This window comes from Scyliorhinus torazame, chromosome 4 (genome assembly GCF_047496885.1).
Source record: "Scyliorhinus torazame isolate Kashiwa2021f chromosome 4, sScyTor2.1, whole genome shotgun sequence".
Lineage (NCBI taxonomy): Eukaryota > Metazoa > Chordata > Chondrichthyes > Carcharhiniformes > Scyliorhinidae > Scyliorhinus > Scyliorhinus torazame.
This window is the reverse complement of record NC_092710.1, coordinates 75,647,188-75,665,256: the sequence shown is the minus strand read 5'-3', so window position 1 is coordinate 75,665,256 and position 18,069 is coordinate 75,647,188. Positions and strand designations below refer to the sequence as shown.

Below are 18,069 nucleotides of genomic sequence, written 5' to 3'. Positions count from 1 at the left end.
AGAGATTGTGATTGGTTAGTTCAAGGTAGTGATTGGTTGGTTCAGGGCCGTGATTAGTTAGCTACTTAGAGGTTGGGATTTATTGGTTTGTTTGAGTTTGTGATTGGTAGGTTAGGTCGAGACTGTGATTTGTTAGTTAGATCAAGGGAGGCTGTGATTGGTTTGAGTTCAAGACAATGATTTGTTGGGAATGTGATTGGTTGGTTAGGACGAGACTGTGGTTGGTTAGTTAGTTTGAGATGGCTGTTGTTTGGTTAGGTCGACATTGTTATTGGTTAATGTCGACCTAACCAAACAACAGCCATCTCAAACTAACCAACCAACCACAGCCTTGAACTAATTAACCAATAACAATTAGTTCAAGGCTGTGATTGGTTGGTTAGTTTGAGATTGTGATTGGTTGGTCAGTTGGCAACTGTGATTGGTTTGTTCATTTGAGATTGTGGTCTGATGCATGATCAATTACACAAAGACGAGAGTAGGATGTAATCAAGGCTTTATTACACTGAGATGTGTGGCCTCCTACAGCAGCTGACGAATGGCTGCTGTACAGGGAGCACACACATTTATACTCCACCTACTGGGCGGAGCCAGCAGGCAGGGATCTACCCCCGTACCTGTAGTACAGGGGCCTTACCGCAAAGCAACTATATCAACATCCTATATACAATATATACATCACTGGCGACTACCATATTCACCCCCTGTTAAAAGAATGAGTCCGGCGGGGGTGGTGGAGAACTATATACAGTAAGTTGCGTTTTAAAGGTACAGATAATATTACAAATTTAGGCGGTCCGGAGCCTTGATCTGTCGTTGAGAGCGCCGCAGTGCTGGTGGCGACTCCGGCGGCGGCTTGGTCTTCGGTGACTCCGGGAGCGTGTCGAAATCCTCTTCATCCCTGGGTGTGAGCAAGGGGAGGACAGATTGTCTCGGAGCGGGGGCTGCGGTGGGGTGCGCCGGGGGAGGGGAGGGTGGCGCCGGGGCAGGGGGGGGGGAGGGTGTGTGTGGAACCAGCTGGTGCCAGGTCCCTGAGGGAGACTGTGTCTTGGCGGCCATCGGGGTACGCTACGAAGGCGTACTGCAGGTTGGCGTGAAGTAGCTGTAGCCTCTCAACCAATGGGTCCGCCTTGTGGAGTCGAATATGTCTACGGAGGCGAACGGGTCCTGGAGCTGCCAGCCATGTCGGGAGCGAAACCCCGGAGGTGGACTTCCTGGGGAAGGCAAAGAGACGTTCATGGGGGGTTTCATTAGTCGCGGTGCACAGGAGCGACCAAATGGAGTGCAGGGCGTTGGGGAGGACCTCCTGCCAGCGGGAGGCCGGGAGATTTCTGGACCGTAGGGCCAGCTGGACGGCCTTCCAGACCGTCCCATTCTCCCTCTCCACCTGCCCATTTCCCCGGGGGTTGTAGCTGGTCGTCCTGCTCGAGGCAATGCCCCTGTTGAGCAGGTACTGGCGCAGCTGATCGCTCATAAATGAGGATCCCCGGTCGCTGTGGACAGAGGCGGGGAAGCCGAACAGAGCGAGAAGATGGTGTTGAGGGCTTTGATGATGGTGGCAGACGTCATATCGGGGCATGGGACGGCGAAGGGGAATCCGGAATATTCATCGACCAAACTGTTGCGGTCGGTGGAGGGGACGGGCCCTTTGAAGTCCACGTTGAGGCGTTCAAAGGGGCGGGAGGCCTTCACCAGGTGCGCACGGTCTGGCCGGTAGAAGTGCGGTTTACACTCCGCGCAGACCTGGCAGTCTCTGGTGATCGCCCTGACTTCCTCGATGGAGTCGGGCAGGTTGCGGGCCTTGATGAAATGGAAAAAATGTGACCCCTGGGTGACAGAGGTTGTCGTGCAGAGTCCGGAGTCGGTCCACTTGTGCGCTGGCACATGTACCTCGGGATAGGGCATCGGGGGGCTCTAAGCTTAAATCTCGTAATTGTAGGTGGAGAGCTCGATCCTTCACCTCAAGACCTTATCATTTTTGATCTTGCCCCGCTGTGTGTTATTAAATATGAAGGCAACCGACCGTTGGTCAGTGAGGAGAGTGAATCTCCTGCCGGCCAGATAATGCCTCCAATGCACAGCTTCAACGATACCTTGGGCCTCCTTTTTGACGGAGGAGTGCCGAATTTCGGAGGCATAGAGGGTGCGGGAAAAGAATGCCATGGGCCTGCCTGCCTGGTTGAGGGTGGCAGCCAGAGCGACGTCTGATGCATCGCTCTCGACTTGGAAGGGGAGCGTCTCATCGACCGCGTGCATCACGGCCTTGGCGATGTCGGCCTTGATACGGTTGAAGACCTGGTGAGCCTCGGCCGTCAGGGGAAAAACAGTGGATTGAATGAGTGGGCGGGCCTTGTCCGCATAGTTTGGGACCACTGGGCGTAATACGAAAAGAACCCCAGGCAACGTTTGAGGGCTTTGGGGCAGTGGGGAAGGGGGAGATCCATGAGGGGGCCCATGCGATCGGGGTCGGGCCCCATAACTCCATTCTGGACCACATAGCCGAGGATGGAGAAGCGGTTCGTGCTGAATACGCACTTCTCCTCGTTATACGCGAGGTTGAGGAGAGTGGCGGTGTGGAGAAATTTGGCAAGGTTAGCGTCATGGTCCTGCTGATCATGGCCACAGATGGTAACATTGTCCAGGTACGGGAAAGTGGCCCGCAATCCGTACCGGTCAACCATTCGGTCCATCTCCCGTTGGAAGACCGAGACCCCGTTAGTGACGCCGAAGGGAACCCTAAGGAAGTGGTAAAGGCTGCCATCTGCCTCGAAGGCAGTGTATGGGCGGTCCGCCTTGCGAATAGGGAGCTGGTGGTAGGCAGATTTCAGGTCCACTGTGGAGAAGACCCGGTACTGTGCAATCTGATTGACCATATCAGATATGCGTGGGAGGGGGTACTCGTCGAGCTGCGTGTACCGATTGATGGTCTGACTAGTCAACGACCATCCTGTTTTTCTCCCCGGTTTTCACCACTGCCACTTGGGCTCTCCAGGGGCTGTTGCTGGCCTCGATGACCCCTTCCCGTAGCAGCCGCTGGACCTCAGACCTGATGAAGGTCCTGTCCTGGGCGCTGTACCGTCTGCTCCTGGTGGCGATGGGTTTGCAATCCGGGGTGAGGTTTGCAAAAAGGGAAGGTCGGTCGACCTTAAGGATTGCGAGGCCGCACACAGTAAGGGGTGGTAGGGGCCCGCCGAATTTCAGGGTTAGGCTCTGGAGGTTGCACTGGAAGTCCAGGCCGAGTAGCAAGGCAGCGCAGAGGTTGGGGAGGATGTAGAGGCGGAAGCCGCTGAACTCCACGCCCTGGACAGTGAGAGTAGCGATGCAGTACCCCCGGAGGCCAGGGAGATTCTCTGGTTAGCGGGGTGTACTGCGAGGGAGCAGCGCCTTACCGTATCGGGGTGAATGAAGCTCTCAGTGCTCCCGGAGTCCAGCAGGCAGGAGATCTCTTCACTTTAGTTGAAGCAGTCGCGAGGTTGTGTGGTCGAGACTGGTCAATCGTGACCGAGGCGAGACGCGGCTGGTCGTTGGTGGTTGAAGGCGATGAGCGGCTGGATGAGGTGCCCGACGGGCATGGGTCCTGAGTCAGGTAAGATGGCGGCGCCCACGGGCTGCACGTGTCGTGGGGAAAACAAGATGGCGGTGCCCATTGGTCCTGGGAGGAACAAGATGGCGGCGCCCATGGGCCGCACATGTTGCGAGTGGAGCAAGATGGCGGCATACACTGGCCGCACGTGGTCCTCGGAGGGGAAGATGGCGGCACCCACTGGCTGCACGTGGGGGGTGCCGGGACAATAACGGCGTTTGGTGGGCCTGGCACACTACAGCGAAATGCCCCTTCTTGCCACAGGCCTTGCAGAGGGCGCTCCGCGCCGGGCAGCGCTGTCGGGGGTGTTTTGACTGCCCACAGAAGTAGCATTTGGGCCCCCTGGGGTTGGTCTGCTGCCGTGCGGCACAGGCGTGGGATTGGCTGAGGGCGGTCGCTGATGGGGTCCACGATGGGGCGGCCGTCTGCGGAGTCCACGATACACAGGGTGGGTGGGCCGCGCGGTCGGGGGCATAGGCCTGAATGTTGTGTGATCCGATCGTAAGTGAAAGCGCTAGTTTTTTGGTCGCCGCGAGGTCGGGCGTGGCCCCCTTGAAGAGACGCTGGCGGATGTAGTTAGACCCTATGCCCGTAACTAATGTGTCTCTCATTAGCAAATCCGAGTGTTCCGTGGCCGAAACGGCCTGACAGTCACAGTCTCTAACCAGGGGGAGCAGGGCGCGCCAGAAATCTTCCACCGACTCACCGGAAAGTGGATGCCGCGTGGCGAGGAGGTGCCTGGCGTAGAGCGTGTTAGTCCGCTAAGCGTAGTTTTCCTTCAGTAGCGCCATGGCCTCTGCGTAGGTCAGCGCGTCCTGGACAAGTGGAAAGATGTTGGAGCTCAGCCGCGTGTAAAGGATCTGGAGCTTCTGTGCTGCTGGAATTTCGTCTGGCGCAGACCCGATGTACCTTCGAAACAGGTTAGCCAATGTTCAAAGTCCTTTTTGGCGTTGCCTGACTGCGGATCCAGCTGCAGGCGATCCGGCTTGATGCGGAGGTCCATCTCTGAAAAACTCAGTGTAATAAATTGATGCACGATCAATTACACAAAGACGAGAGTTGGATGTAATCGAGGCTTTATTACACTGAGATGTGTGGCCTCCTACAGCAACTGACGAAATGGCTGCAGCTCGGTGAGCACGCATATTTATACTCTGCCTACCTGGCGGCGCCAGCTGGCAGAGATCTACCCCCGTAGCACAGGGGCCTTACCGTAAAGCACCTATATCAACATCCTAAATATACAATATATACATCAGTATATATCTCTCTGCCCAAGTCTCCAAACAATCTAAATCCTGCTGTACCCTCTGACAGTCCTCATCGCGATCCGCAATTCCACCAACCTTTGTGTCGTCTGCAAACTTACTAATCAGACCAGTTACATGTTCCTCCAAATCATTTATATATACTACGAACAGCAAAGGTCCCAGCACTGATCCCTGTGGAACACCACTGGTCACAGCCCTCCAATTAGAAAAGCATCCTTCCATTGCTACTCTCTGCCTTCTATGACCTAGCCAGTTCTGTATCCACCTTGCCAGCTCACCCCTGATCCCGTGTGACTTCACCTTTTGTACCAGTCTGCCATGAGGGACCTTGTCAAAGGTCTTACTGAAGTCCATATAGACAACATCTACTGCCCTACCTGCATCAATCGTCTTAGTGACCTCCTCGAAAAACTTTATCAAGTTATTGAGACACGACCTCCCCTTCACAAAACCGTGCTGCCTCACTAATACGTCCATTTGCTTCCAAATGGGAGTAGATCCTGTCTCTAAGAATTCTCTCTAGTAATTTCCCTACCACTGAAGTAAGGCTCACCGGCCTGTAGTTCCCGGGATTATCCTTGCTACCCTTCTTAAACAAAGGAACAACATTGGTTATTTTCCAGTCCTCCGGGACATCACCTGAAGACAGTGAGGATCCAAAGATTTCTGTCAAGACCTCAGCAATTTCCTCTCTTGCCTCCTTCAGTATTCTGGGGTAGATCCCATCAGGCCCTGGGGACTTATCTACCTTAATATTTTTCAAGACGCCCAACACCTCGTCTTTTTGGATTTCAATGTGACCCAGGCTATCTACACACCCTTCTCCAGACTCAACATCTACCAATTCCTTCTCTTTGGTGAACACTGATGCAAAGTACTCATTTTAGTACCTCGCCTATTTCCTCTGGCTCCACACATAGATTCCCTCCCCTGTCCTTCAGTGGGCCAACCCTTTCTCTGGCTACCCTCTTGTTTTTTATGCACGTGTAAAAAGCCTTGGGATTTTCCTTAACGCTATTTGCCAATGACTTTTCGTGACCCCTTTTAGCCCTCCTGATGCCTTGCTTAAGTTCCTTCCTACTTTCCTTATATTCCACACAGGCTCCGTCTGTTCCCAGCCTTCTAGCCCTGACAAATGCCTCCTTTTTTTTTTGAGACTGTGATTGTTTGGTTGACCAAACTCAATCGCCTGTGATATCCGGACCCATCTACAGGAGAACCTTCTGGATGCAGATTCGTCTTAGCAGTCACCTATGTACCCAATGAACCCGATCAAGCAGCTCAAATGATGAACTTGGCCATCTTCACCTCAAAGAATAAATAAGAGGAGATTGTGATTGGTTACTTAGAGATTTTAATCAGTTAGTCAGGGATTGTGATTGGTTGGGAGAGATTGTTTATTGGTTAGTCAGCGATTGTGATTGGTTAGGAAGAGATTGTGATTGGTTAGGAGGAGATTTGATTGGTTAGGAAGAGATTTGATTGGTTAGGAAGAGATTGTGATTGGTTGGTTAGAAATTGTGATTGATTAGTTAGAGAGTGTGATTAGTTAGTCAGAGATTGTGATTGGTTAGTAATAGAGTGTGATTGATGAGTCAGAGGTTGTGATTGGTGAGTCAGAGGTTGTGATTAGTTAGTCAGAGGTTGTGATTAGTTAGTCAGAGGTTGTGATTGGTGAGTCAGAGGTTGTGATTAGTTAGTCAGAGGTTGTGATTAGTTAGTCAGAGGTTGTGATTGGTGAGTCAGAGAGTGTGATTGGTTAGTCAGAGAATGTGATTACATAGAATTTACAGTACAGAAGGAGGCCATTCGGCCCATCAAATCTGCACCGGCTCTTGGAAAGAGCACCCTACCCAAGGTCCACACCTCCACCCTATCCCCATAACCCAGTAACCCCACCCAACACTAAGGGCAATTTTGGAGACTAAGGGCAATTTATCATAGCCAATCCACCTAACCTGCACATCTTTGGACTGTGGGAGGAAACCGGAGCACCCGGAGGAAACCCACGCACACACGTGGAGAACGTGCAGACTCCCACAATGCTACCGTGCTGCCCAAGTGATTGGTTAGTCAGAGATTGTAATTGGGTAGTAAGAGTGTCTGATTGGTTCATCAGCGATTGCCATTGGTTAGTCAGAGATTGTGATTGGTTAGTCAGTGATTGTGATTGGTTAGTCAGAGGTTGTGATTGGTTAGTCAGAGGTTGTGATTGGTTAGTGTTATGTGAGAGTACCTTTAAGACATGGATGTTTAAGCAATGTACCTTTACGAAAAGTGATGTCAGAGAGTGGGTGGAGCTGGGCTTTAGATTAGCCATTTTGAAGTATTACGTTTCAGTTGGAAAAAGCAGCTTGTGTGTGTCTGTGTGTTTCCAGAGAGCTGCAGTTTGGAGGAAAAGAGCTGGGTGTGTGTCTGTGTTTTGCAGTGAGCTGGATTTGCTGTGATATCTGCCATGAAAGACTATTTCTGGATCATTTGGGTGATTTAAACTCATAATTGTAAAGCCTTTAACCTGATGTGATTCTGTTTAAAGGTGTTAAGTCTCTTGGAAGTTTGAAGGAACATTTTGAGGTTTTATTTACTGTTGTAATATTTTCTGAGTCATCTTTGAAGTAAGGGGTGTTAAGAGATCCAATGTTTATTTCAGATGTTAAGTTGAGTTCATGGAATAAACAGTGTTTTGTGTTTAAAAACCCACGTGTCCATAATTGTAATCCCACACCTAGGGAGCAAGCCGTGTGCTAGGAAAAGCAACAAATACATTAAAGGGAGAGGTTGGTTGAACTCCCATGATACATTTTGGGGTTCTGAAAACGCCTCGCCCATAACGTTAGTCAGAGTTGTGATTGGTTAGTCAGCGGTTGTGATTGGTTAGTCAGAGAGTGTGATTGGTTGGTCAGAGTGTGATTGGTTGGTCAGAGAGTGTGATTGGTGAAATGTTACAGAGAGTCTTTGCTCAAATGATTAGTTTGTGATTAGGTGGCTGGAAAATATGATTGCTTATTAATTAGGATAGACTGGACGGTCAGCAATGATGATAGGCGGTGTCATCAGTGATGGTGATTGGCTGGATGGCCAATGAGGACACGTGACTGGGCAATTAGTGATGGTGATTGGCTGGACGGTCAGTAATGGTGATTGGCTGGTCAGCAATGACATTGACTGCACAGAAATGGCTAAATAACCTATTTTGTGATCCCCCATCGAAAATACATCTTCTTGTTTCCACAGGTCGGAGGTGGTCGAAAGTCTGTCCCGGGCATCCCAGAGGCACGATGTGTCTGGAAGAGGGTGGGATCCTCTGAGTTACTGGCCAGAGCCTTCCACAGCATCAACCTGGTGGGGGGCAAGTTGGTGGTTTTTGGTGGAATGCGAACGCCGGAGCCCCGGGTTCCTCCCCTGAATGACCTGCTCGTGCTCGATCCCACCACCCTGACGGTCGAGCGGGTGGTCTCCGGGGGTCCTTCGCGCAGCCACCACGGGGCAGTGACCCTCCACGACCGCTGGCTGCTGTTGGTGGGGGGCTGGGATGGGAAGAGGCGGGTCGTGGCGGTCCATGCTTTCGATCTAGAGGCAGGAGGTAGCTGGAGCGAGCTAACCCCGGGGCACGGCAGTCAGCCTCCCGTGGGACTGAGCGGACATACTTGCACCAAGCTCTCTGACCGAGAGGTGATGGTGGTGGGGAGAGAGGGGGGAATCCACACACAGAGGAGATTCGCCAGCATCTTTACTCTCCACGTCGATATTTTTGCACAAAGATACTGGTAAGCACAGTGGGGTTTGTGGAGCCGACCCCTATATTCATCCCCAAACTAATCCCACTGACTACTCTCTCCCCATAGCCCCACTCTCTCCCCATAGCCCTGTATCAATCCCCGAACTAATCCCACTGCCCCACTCTCTCCCCATAGCCCTGTGTCAATACCCAAACTAAATCCACTGTCCCACTCTCTCCCCATAGCCCTGTGTCAATACCAAACTAATTCCACTGTCCCACTCTCTCCCCATAGCCCTGTGTCAATACCCAAACTAATTCCACTGTCCCACTCTCTCCCCATAGCCCTGTGTCAATACCCAAACTAATTCCACTGTCCCACTCTCCACAGAGCGCTGTATCAATCCCCAAACTAATCCCACTGCCCTGTTCTCTCCCCATAGCCCTGTATCAATCGCCAAACTAATCCCACTGCCCCGCTCTCTCCCCATAGCCCTGTATCAATCCCCAAACTAATCTCACTGCCCTACTCTCACCCCATAGCTCTGTATCAATCCCCAAACTAATTCCACTGCCCTGCTCTCTCCCCATAGCCCTGTATCAATCCCCAAACTAATTCCACTGCCCCCTTCTCTCCCCATAGCCCTGTGTCAATCCCCAAACTAATCCCACTGCCCCATTCTCTCCCCATAGCCCTGTATCAATCCCCAAACTAATCCCACTGCCCCACTCTCTCCCCATAGCCCTGTATCAGTCCTCAAACTAATCCCACTGCCCCACTCTCTCCCCATAGCCCTGTATCAGTTCTCAAACTAATCCCACTGTCCCACTCTCTCCCCATAGCCCAGTGTCAATACACAAACTAATCCCACTGTCCCACTCAATCCCCATAGCCCTGTATCAATCCCCGAATCCCATAGCCCATTTCTCGCTCCCTATACCCCTGTATCAATCCCCAAACTAATCCCACTGCCCCACTCTCTCCCCATGGCCCTGTATCAATCCCCAAATTAATTCCACTGCCCCACTCTCTCCCCATAGCTCTGTATCAATCACCAAATTAATCCCACTGCCCCACTCTCTCCCCATGGCCCTGTATCAATCCCCAAACTAATCCCACTGCCCCACTCTCCACAGAGCGCTGTATCAATCCCCAAACTAATCCCACTGCCCCGCTCTCTCCCCATAGCCCTGTATCAATCCCCAAACTAATCTCACTGCCCTACTCTCACCCCATAGCTCTGTATCAATCCCCAAACTAATTCCACTGCCCTGCTCTCTCCCCATGGCCCTGTATCAATCCCCAAATTAATTCCACTGCCCCACTCTCTCCCCATAGCTCTGTATCAATCACCAAATTAATCCCACTGCCCCACTCTCTCCCCATGGCCCTGTATCAATCCCCAAACTAATCCCACTGCCCCACTCTCCACAGAGCGCTGTATCAATCCCCAAACTAATCCCACTGCCCCGCTCTCTCCCCATAGCCCTGTATCAATCCCCAAACTAATCTCACTGCCCTACTCTCACCCCATAGCTCTGTATCAATCCCCAAACTAATTCCACTGCCCTGCTCTCTCCCCATAGCCCTGTATCAATCCCCAAACTAATTCCACTGCCCCCTTCTCTCCCCCATAGCCCTGTGTCAATCCCCAAACTAATCCCACTGCCCCATTCTCTCCCCATAGCCCTGTATCAATCCCCAAACTAATCCCACTGCCCCACTCTCTCCCCATAGCCCTGTATCAGTCCTCAAACTAATCCCACTGCCCCGCTCTCTCCCCATAGCCCTGTATCAATCCCTAAACTAATCCCACTGCCCTGCTCTCTCCCCATAGCCCTGTATCAATCCCCAAACTAATCCCACTGCCCCGCTCTCTCCCCATAGCCCTGTATCAATCCCCAAACTAATTCCACTGTCTCACTCTCTCCCCGTATCCCTGTATCAATCCCCAAACTAATCCCACTGTCTCACTCTCTCCCCGTATCCCTGTATCAATCCCCAAACTAATCCCACTGCCCCACTCTCTCCCCATATCCCTGTATCAATCCACAAACTAATCCCACTGCCCCGCTCGCTCCCCATAGCCCTGTATCTATCCCCAAACTATATTTCCAGTGAAGGAGGGTTGGTAATCAGAGGGACACAGATTGGAATCGGTAAATGAAGCAGAGAGTAGATGGGGTTGAGGAGTAATATTTTTATGCAGTGGAGGGGTGTGATCTGGAAGGTGCTGTGTCAAACGGTGATGAAGGCAGATTCAATAGCAACTTGTCGAAGGGTAATTTGAAGAACAGCTAAAGGGAAGAAATGTATAGATGGTGGAAAGAATAAGGGAGTGGGAACATGCACAGCTCTTTCAAACTACAGGCGCAGTTCCACTGACTGATCTCATGCAATGTTTGTATGTGGACTGAGTGGAGCGACGATTGTATTGGGACTGAGTGGAGCGGCGATTGTATTTGGACTGAGTGGAGCGACGATTGTATTTGGATTGAGTGGAGCGGCGATTGTATTTGGACTGAGTGGAGCGACGATTGTATTTGGACTGAGTGGAGCGACGATTGTGTTTGGACTGAGTGGAGCGACGATTTTATTTGGACTGAGTTGGGCGACGATTGTATTTGGACTGAGTGGAGCGACGATTTTATTTGGACTGAGTGGAGCGACGATTTTATTTGGACTGAGTTGGGCGACGATTGTATTTGGACTGAGTGGAGCGACAAATGTTTATGGACTGAGTGGAGCGACGATTGTATTTGGACTGAGTGGAGCGACAAATGTTTATGGACTGAGTGGAGCGACGATTGTATTTGGACTGAGCGGAGTGACGATTGTATTTGGATTGAGTGGACTGACGATTGTATTTGAATGGAGCGGAGCGACGAATGTATTTGGATTGAGTGGAGCGACGATTGTAATTGGGCTGAGCGGAGCGACGATTGTATTTGGACTGAGTGGAGCGACGATTGTATTTGGACTGAGTGGAGCGACGATTGTAATTGGGCTGAGCGGAGCGACGATTGTATTTGGTTTGTGTGGAGCGACGATTGTATTTGGATTGAGTGGAGCGACGATTGAATTTGGACTGAGTGGAGCGACGATTGTATTTGGACTGAGGGGAGCGACGATTGTATTTGGACTGAGTGGAGCGACGATTGTATTTGGATTGAGTGGAGCGACGATTGTATTTGGACTGAGCGGAACGACGATTGTATTTGGATTGAGTGGAGCGACGATTGTGTTTGGACTGAGTGGAGCGACGATTGTATTTGGATTGAGTGGAGCGACGATTGTGTTTGGACTGAGCGGAGCGACGATTGTATTTGGACTGAGTGGAGCGACGATTGTATTTGGACTGAGCGGAGCGACGATTGTATTTGGATTGAGTGGACCGACGATTGTATTTGGATTGAGTGGAGCGGCGATTGTATTTGGACTGAGTGGAGTGACGATTGTATTGGGACTGAGTGGAGTGACGATTGTATTTGGATTGAGTGGAGTGACGATTGTATTTGGACTGAGTGGAGCGGCGATTGTATTTGGATTGAGTGGAGCGACGATTGTATTTGGATTGAGTGGAGCGACGATTGTATTTGGATTGAGTGCAGCGACGATTGTATTTGGACTGAGTGGAGCGACGGTTGAATTTGGACTGAGTGGAGCGACGATTGTATTTGGACTGAGCGGAGCGACGATTGTATTTGGACTGAGTGGAGCGACGATTGTATTTGGACTGAGTGGAGCGACGATTGTATTTGGACTGAGTGGAGCGACGATTGTATTTGGACTGAGTGGAGCGACGATTTTATTTGGACTGAGTTGGGCGACGATTGTATTTGGACTGAGTGGAGCGACGATTTTATTTGGACTGAGTTGGGCGACGATTGTATTTGGACTGAGTGGAGCGACAAATGTTTATGGACTGAGTGGAGCGACGATTGTATTTGGACTGAGTGGAGCGACAAATGTTTATGGACTGAGTGGAGCGACGATTGTATTTGGACTGAGCGGAGTGACGATTGTATTTGGATTGAGTGGACTGACGATTGTATTTGAATGGAGCGGAGCGACGAATGTATTTGGATTGAGTGGAGCGACGATTGTAATTGGGCTGAGCGGAGCGACGATTGTATTTGGACTGAGTGGAGCGACGATTGTATTTGGACTGAGTGGAGCGACGATTGTAATTGGGCTGAGCGGAGCGACGATTGTATTTGGTTTGTGTGGAGCGACGATTGTATTTGGATTGAGTGGAGCGACGATTGAATTTGGACTGAGTGGAGCGACGATTGTATTTGGACTGAGGGGAGCGACGATTGTATTTGGACTGAGTGGAGCGACGATTGTATTTGGATTGAGTGGAGCGACGATTGTATTTGGACTGAGCGGAACGACGATTGTATTTGGATTGAGTGGAGCGACGATTGTGTTTGGACTGAGTGGAGCGACGATTGTATTTGGATTGAGTGGAGCGACGATTGTGTTTGGACTGAGCGGAGCGACGATTGTATTTGGACTGAGTGGAGCGACGATTGTATTTGGACTGAGCGGAGCGACGATTGTATTTGGATTGAGTGGACCGACGATTGTATTTGGATTGAGTGGAGCGGCGATTGTATTTGGACTGAGTGGAGTGACGATTGTATTGGGACTGAGTGGAGTGACGATTGTATTTGGATTGAGTGGAGTGACGATTGTATTTGGACTGAGTGGAGCGGCGATTGTATTTGGATTGAGTGGAGCGACGATTGTATTTGGATTGAGTGGAGCGACGATTGTATTTGGATTGAGTGCAGCGACGATTGTATTTGGACTGAGTGGAGCGACGGTTGAATTTGGACTGAGTGGAGCGACGATTGTATTTGGACTGAGCGGAGCGACGATTGTATTTGGATTGAGTGGAGCGACGATTGTATTTGGACTGAGTGGAGCGACGATTGTATTTGGACTGAGTGGAGCGACGATTGTATTTGGACTGAGTGGAGTGACGATTGTATTTGGATTGAGCGGAGCGACGATTGTATTTGGACTGAGTGGAGCGACGATTGTATTTGGATTGAGTGGAGCGACGATTGTATTTGGATTGAGTGGAGTGACGATTGTATTTGGATTGAGCGGAGCGACGATTGTATTTGGATTGAGCGGAGCGACGATTGTATTTGGACTGAGTGGAGTGACGATTGTATTTGGATTGAGCGGAGCGACGATTGTATTTGGACTGAGTGGAGTGACGATTGTATTTGGATTGAGCGGAGCGACGATTGTATTTGGATTGAGTGGAGTGACGATTGTATTTGGATTGAGCGGAGCGACGATTGTATTTGGACTGAGTGGAGTGACGATTGTATTTGGATTGAGTGGAGTGACGATTGTATTTGGATTGAGTGGAGCGACGATTGTATTTGGACTGAGTGGAGCGACGATTGTATTTGGATTGAGTGGAGCGACGATTGTATTTGGACTGAGTGGAGCGACGATTGTATTTGGACTGAGCGGAGCGACGATTGTATTTGGATTGAGTGGAGCGACGATTGTATTTGGACTGAGTGCAGCGACGATTGTATTTGGACTGAGTGGAGCGACGATTGTATTTGGATTGAGTGGAGCGGGGATTGTATTTGGATTGAGCGGAGCGACGATTGTATTTGGACTGAGTGGAGTGACGATTGTATTTGGACTGAGTGGAGCGACGATTGTATTTGGACTGAGTGGAGCGACGATTGTATTTGGACTGAGTGGAGCGACGATTGTATTTGGATTGAGTGGAGCGACGATTGTATTTGGATTGAGTGGAGCGACGATTGTATTTGGATTGAGTGGAGCGACGATTGTATTTGGACTGAGCGGAGCGACGATTGTATTTGGATTGAGTGGAGTGACGATTGTATTTGGATTGAGCGGAGCGACGATTGTATTTGGACTGAGTGGAGTGATGATTGTATTTGGATTGAGTGGAGTGACGATTGTATTTGGATTGAGTGGAGCGACGATTGTATTTGGACTGAGTGGAGCGACGATTGTATTTGGATTGAGTGGAGCGACGATTGTATTTGGACTGAGTGGAGCGACGATTGTATTTGGACTGAGCGGAGCGACGATTGTATTTGGATTGAGTGGAGCGACGATTGTATTTGGACTGAGTGCAGCGACGATTGTATTTGGACTGAGTGAAGCGACGATTGTATTTGGATTGAGTGGAGCGGGGATTGTATTTGGATTGAGCGGAGCGACGATTGTATTTGGACTGAGTGGAGTGACGATTGTATTTGGACTGAGTGGAGCGACGATTGTATTTGGACTGAGTGGAGCGACGATTGTATTTGGACTGAGTGGAGCGACGATTGTATTTGGATTGAGTGGAGCGACGATTGTATTTGGATTGAGTGGAGCGACGATTGTATTTGGATTGAGTGGAGCGACGATTGTATTTGGATTGAGTGGAGCGACGATTGTATTTGGATTGAGTGGAGCGACGATTGTATTTGGACTGAGCGGAGCGACGATTGTATTTGGATTGAGTGGAGCGACGATTGTATTTGGATTGAGTGGAGCGACGATTGTATTTGGACTGAGGGGAGCGACGATTGTATTTGGACTGAGTGGGCGACGATTGTATTTGGACTGAGTGGAGCGTTGATTGTATTTGGACTGAGTGGGGCGGCGATTGTATTTGGACTGAGTGGAGCGACGATTGTATTTGGACTGAGTGGAGTGACGATTGTATTTGGACTGAGTGGAGCGACGATTGTATTTGGACTGAGCGGAGCGACGATTGTATTTGGATTGAGCGGAGCGACGATTGTATTTGGACTGAGCGGAGCGACGATTGTATTTGGATTGAGTGGAGCGGCGATTGTATTTGGACTGAGCGGAGCGACGATTGTATTTGGACTGAGCGGAGCGACGATTGTATTTGGATTGAGCGGAGCGACGATTGTATTTGGACTGAGTGGAGCGGCGATTGTATTTGGATTGAGTGGAGCGGCGATTGTATTTGGACTGAGCGGAGCGACGATTGTATTTGGACTGAGCGGAGCGACGATTGTATTTGGATTGAGCGGAGCGACGATTGTATTTGGACTGAGCGGAGCGACGATTGTATTTGGATTGAGTGGAGCGACGATTGTATTTGGACTGAGTGGAGCGACGATTGTATTTGGACTGAGTGAAGTGAAGATTGTATTTGGATTGAGGGGAGCGACTATTGGATTTGGACTGAGTGGAGCGATGATTGTATTTGGATTGAGCGGAGCGACGATTGTATTTGGGTTGAGGTGGGCGCTGGATGCCGGGGCTAATTGTGCCAACGATTTGACAATTATCCAGTCAACATGGGCTGAACAAACTCTTTCTGTTCTGTATCGTCGGTTTGGATCCGACTGCACTGGCTTTTAGGAGCTATCTGGGGATTTGGTGGTCTTGTCCTTCTTTGACTCAAGGCACCTCTGACCCTGCTGTCTGACCCCTTCCACATTCCAGGTACAAGGAACGCGAGTCGCGAACAGCCTCAAGATCCGGACATTCCGCCATTCTGACCCGGGTGCACGGCCACACGACATCACGATACGAACTCTTGGTGTTTGGAGGCCGGAATTCTCCAGATATCGAGATGGTCAGGATCTGGACAGAAGGGGATGTGAGGGTGAGTTTCAGAGAGGGGGAAAGCCAGGGCAGAGAGAGAGATACACAGAGTTTGAGTGATGTTTCACCTTGCCTCTATTCCTCTCAATGAACAGCCAGACCCTCTGCATTCCCCCAGACTCATCGAGCATCTCAGATCCCTCATTACCTCAGGGAACGTTTCGCCCAGAAGCCCAGGAGCCTTACGTCACCATTCTATGACCCTCGTGGGCCCCTTCGGTGTACTGTATGGGGGAGAGTGTTTCAACAAGGCTATAGACACCGCCTGCAATGATCTCTTCATCTACGACACACGTAAGTTTCGAACTGTGCTGCGGTAAAGTGTTGAGGGAGATTTACTCCGTGCTGTACCTGTCCTGGGAGTGTTTGATGGGGACAGTGTAGAGGGAGCTTTACTCTGTATCTAACCCCGTGCTGTACCTGTCCTGGGAGTGTTTGATGGGACAGTGTAGTGAGAGCTTTACTCTGTATCTAACCCCGTGCTGTACCTGTCCTGGGAGTGCTTGATGGGGGACAGTGCAGAGGGGCCTTTACTCTGTATCTAACCCTGTGCTGTACCTGTCCGGGGAGTGTTTGATGGGGACAGTGTAGAGGGAGCTTTACTCTGTATCTAACCCTGTGCTGTACCTGTCCTGGGAGTGTTTGATGGGGACAGTGTACAAAGAGCTTTACTCTGTATCTAACCCCGTGCTGTACCTGTCCTGGGAGTGTTTGATGGGGACAGTGTAGAGGGAGCTTTACTCTGTATCTAACCCCGTGCTGTACCTGTCCTGGGAGTGCTTGATGGGGACAGTGCAGAGGGGCCTTTACTCTGTATCTAACCCTGTGCTGTACCTGTCCGGGGAGTGTTTGATGGGGATAGTGAAGAGGGAGCTTTACTCTGTATCTAACTCCGTGCTGTACCTGTTCTGGGAGTGTTTGATTGGGACAGTGTAGAGGGAGCTTTACTCTGTATCTAACCCCGTGCTGTACCTGTCCTGGGAGTGTTTGATGGGGACAGTGTACAAAGAGCTTTACTCTGTATCTAACCCCGTGCTGTACCTGTCCTGGGAGTGTTTGATGGGGACAGTGTAGAGGGAGCTTTACTCTGTATCTAACCCTGTGCTGTACCTGTCCTGGGAGTGTTTGATGGGGACAGTGTACAAAGAGCTTTACTCTGTATCTAACCCCGTGCTGTACCTGTCCTGGGAGTGTTTGATGGGGACAGTGTAGAGGTAGCTTTACTCTGTATCTAACCCCGTGCTGTACCTGTCCTGGGAGTGTTTCATGGGGACAGTGTAGAGGGAGCTTTACTCTGTATCTAACCCTGTGCTGTACCTGACCTGGGAGTGTTTGATGGGGACAGTGTAGAGGGAGCTTTACTCTGTATCTAACCCTGTGCTGTACCTGTCCGGGGAGTGTTTGATGGGGACAGTGAAGAGGGAGCTTTACTCTGTATCTAACCCCGTGCTGTACCTGTTCTGGGAGTGTTTGATTGGGACAGTGTAGAGGGAGCTTTACTCTGTATCTAACCCCGTGCTGTACCTGTCCTGGGAGTGTATGATGGGGACAGTGTACAAAGAGCTTTACTCTGTATCTAACCCCGTGCTGTACCTGTCCTGGGAGTGTTTGATGGGGACAGTGTAGAGGGAGCTTTACTCTGTATCTAACCCAGTGCTGTACCTGTCCTGGGAGTGTTTGATGGGGACAGTGTACAAAGAGCTTTACTCTGTATCTAACCCCGTGCTGTACCTGTCCTGGGAGTGTTTGATGGGGACAGTGTAGAGGGAGCTTTACTCTGTATCTAACCCCGTGCTGTACCTGTCCTGGGAGTGTTTCATGGGGACAGTGTAGAGGGAGCTTTACTCTGTAT

General features: G+C 50.5%; 1 protein-coding gene across 1 annotated transcript in view; it reads left to right on the top strand.

The window, feature by feature from the left end:
* Nucleotides 1-570: 570 nt before the first annotated feature.
* Nucleotides 571-18,069, top strand: part of LOC140410309 (kelch domain-containing protein 9-like) — a 61,289-nt gene continuing 43,790 nt past the window's right edge. The window contains exons 1-3 of the mRNA XM_072498291.1: nucleotides 571-750; nucleotides 16,056-16,218; nucleotides 16,313-16,511. Of these exons, the coding sequence (XP_072354392.1) occupies nucleotides 716-750; nucleotides 16,056-16,218; nucleotides 16,313-16,511 (397 nt within the window). The 5' untranslated portion in view covers nucleotides 571-715. The remainder of the gene's footprint in view (nucleotides 751-16,055; nucleotides 16,219-16,312; nucleotides 16,512-18,069) is intronic.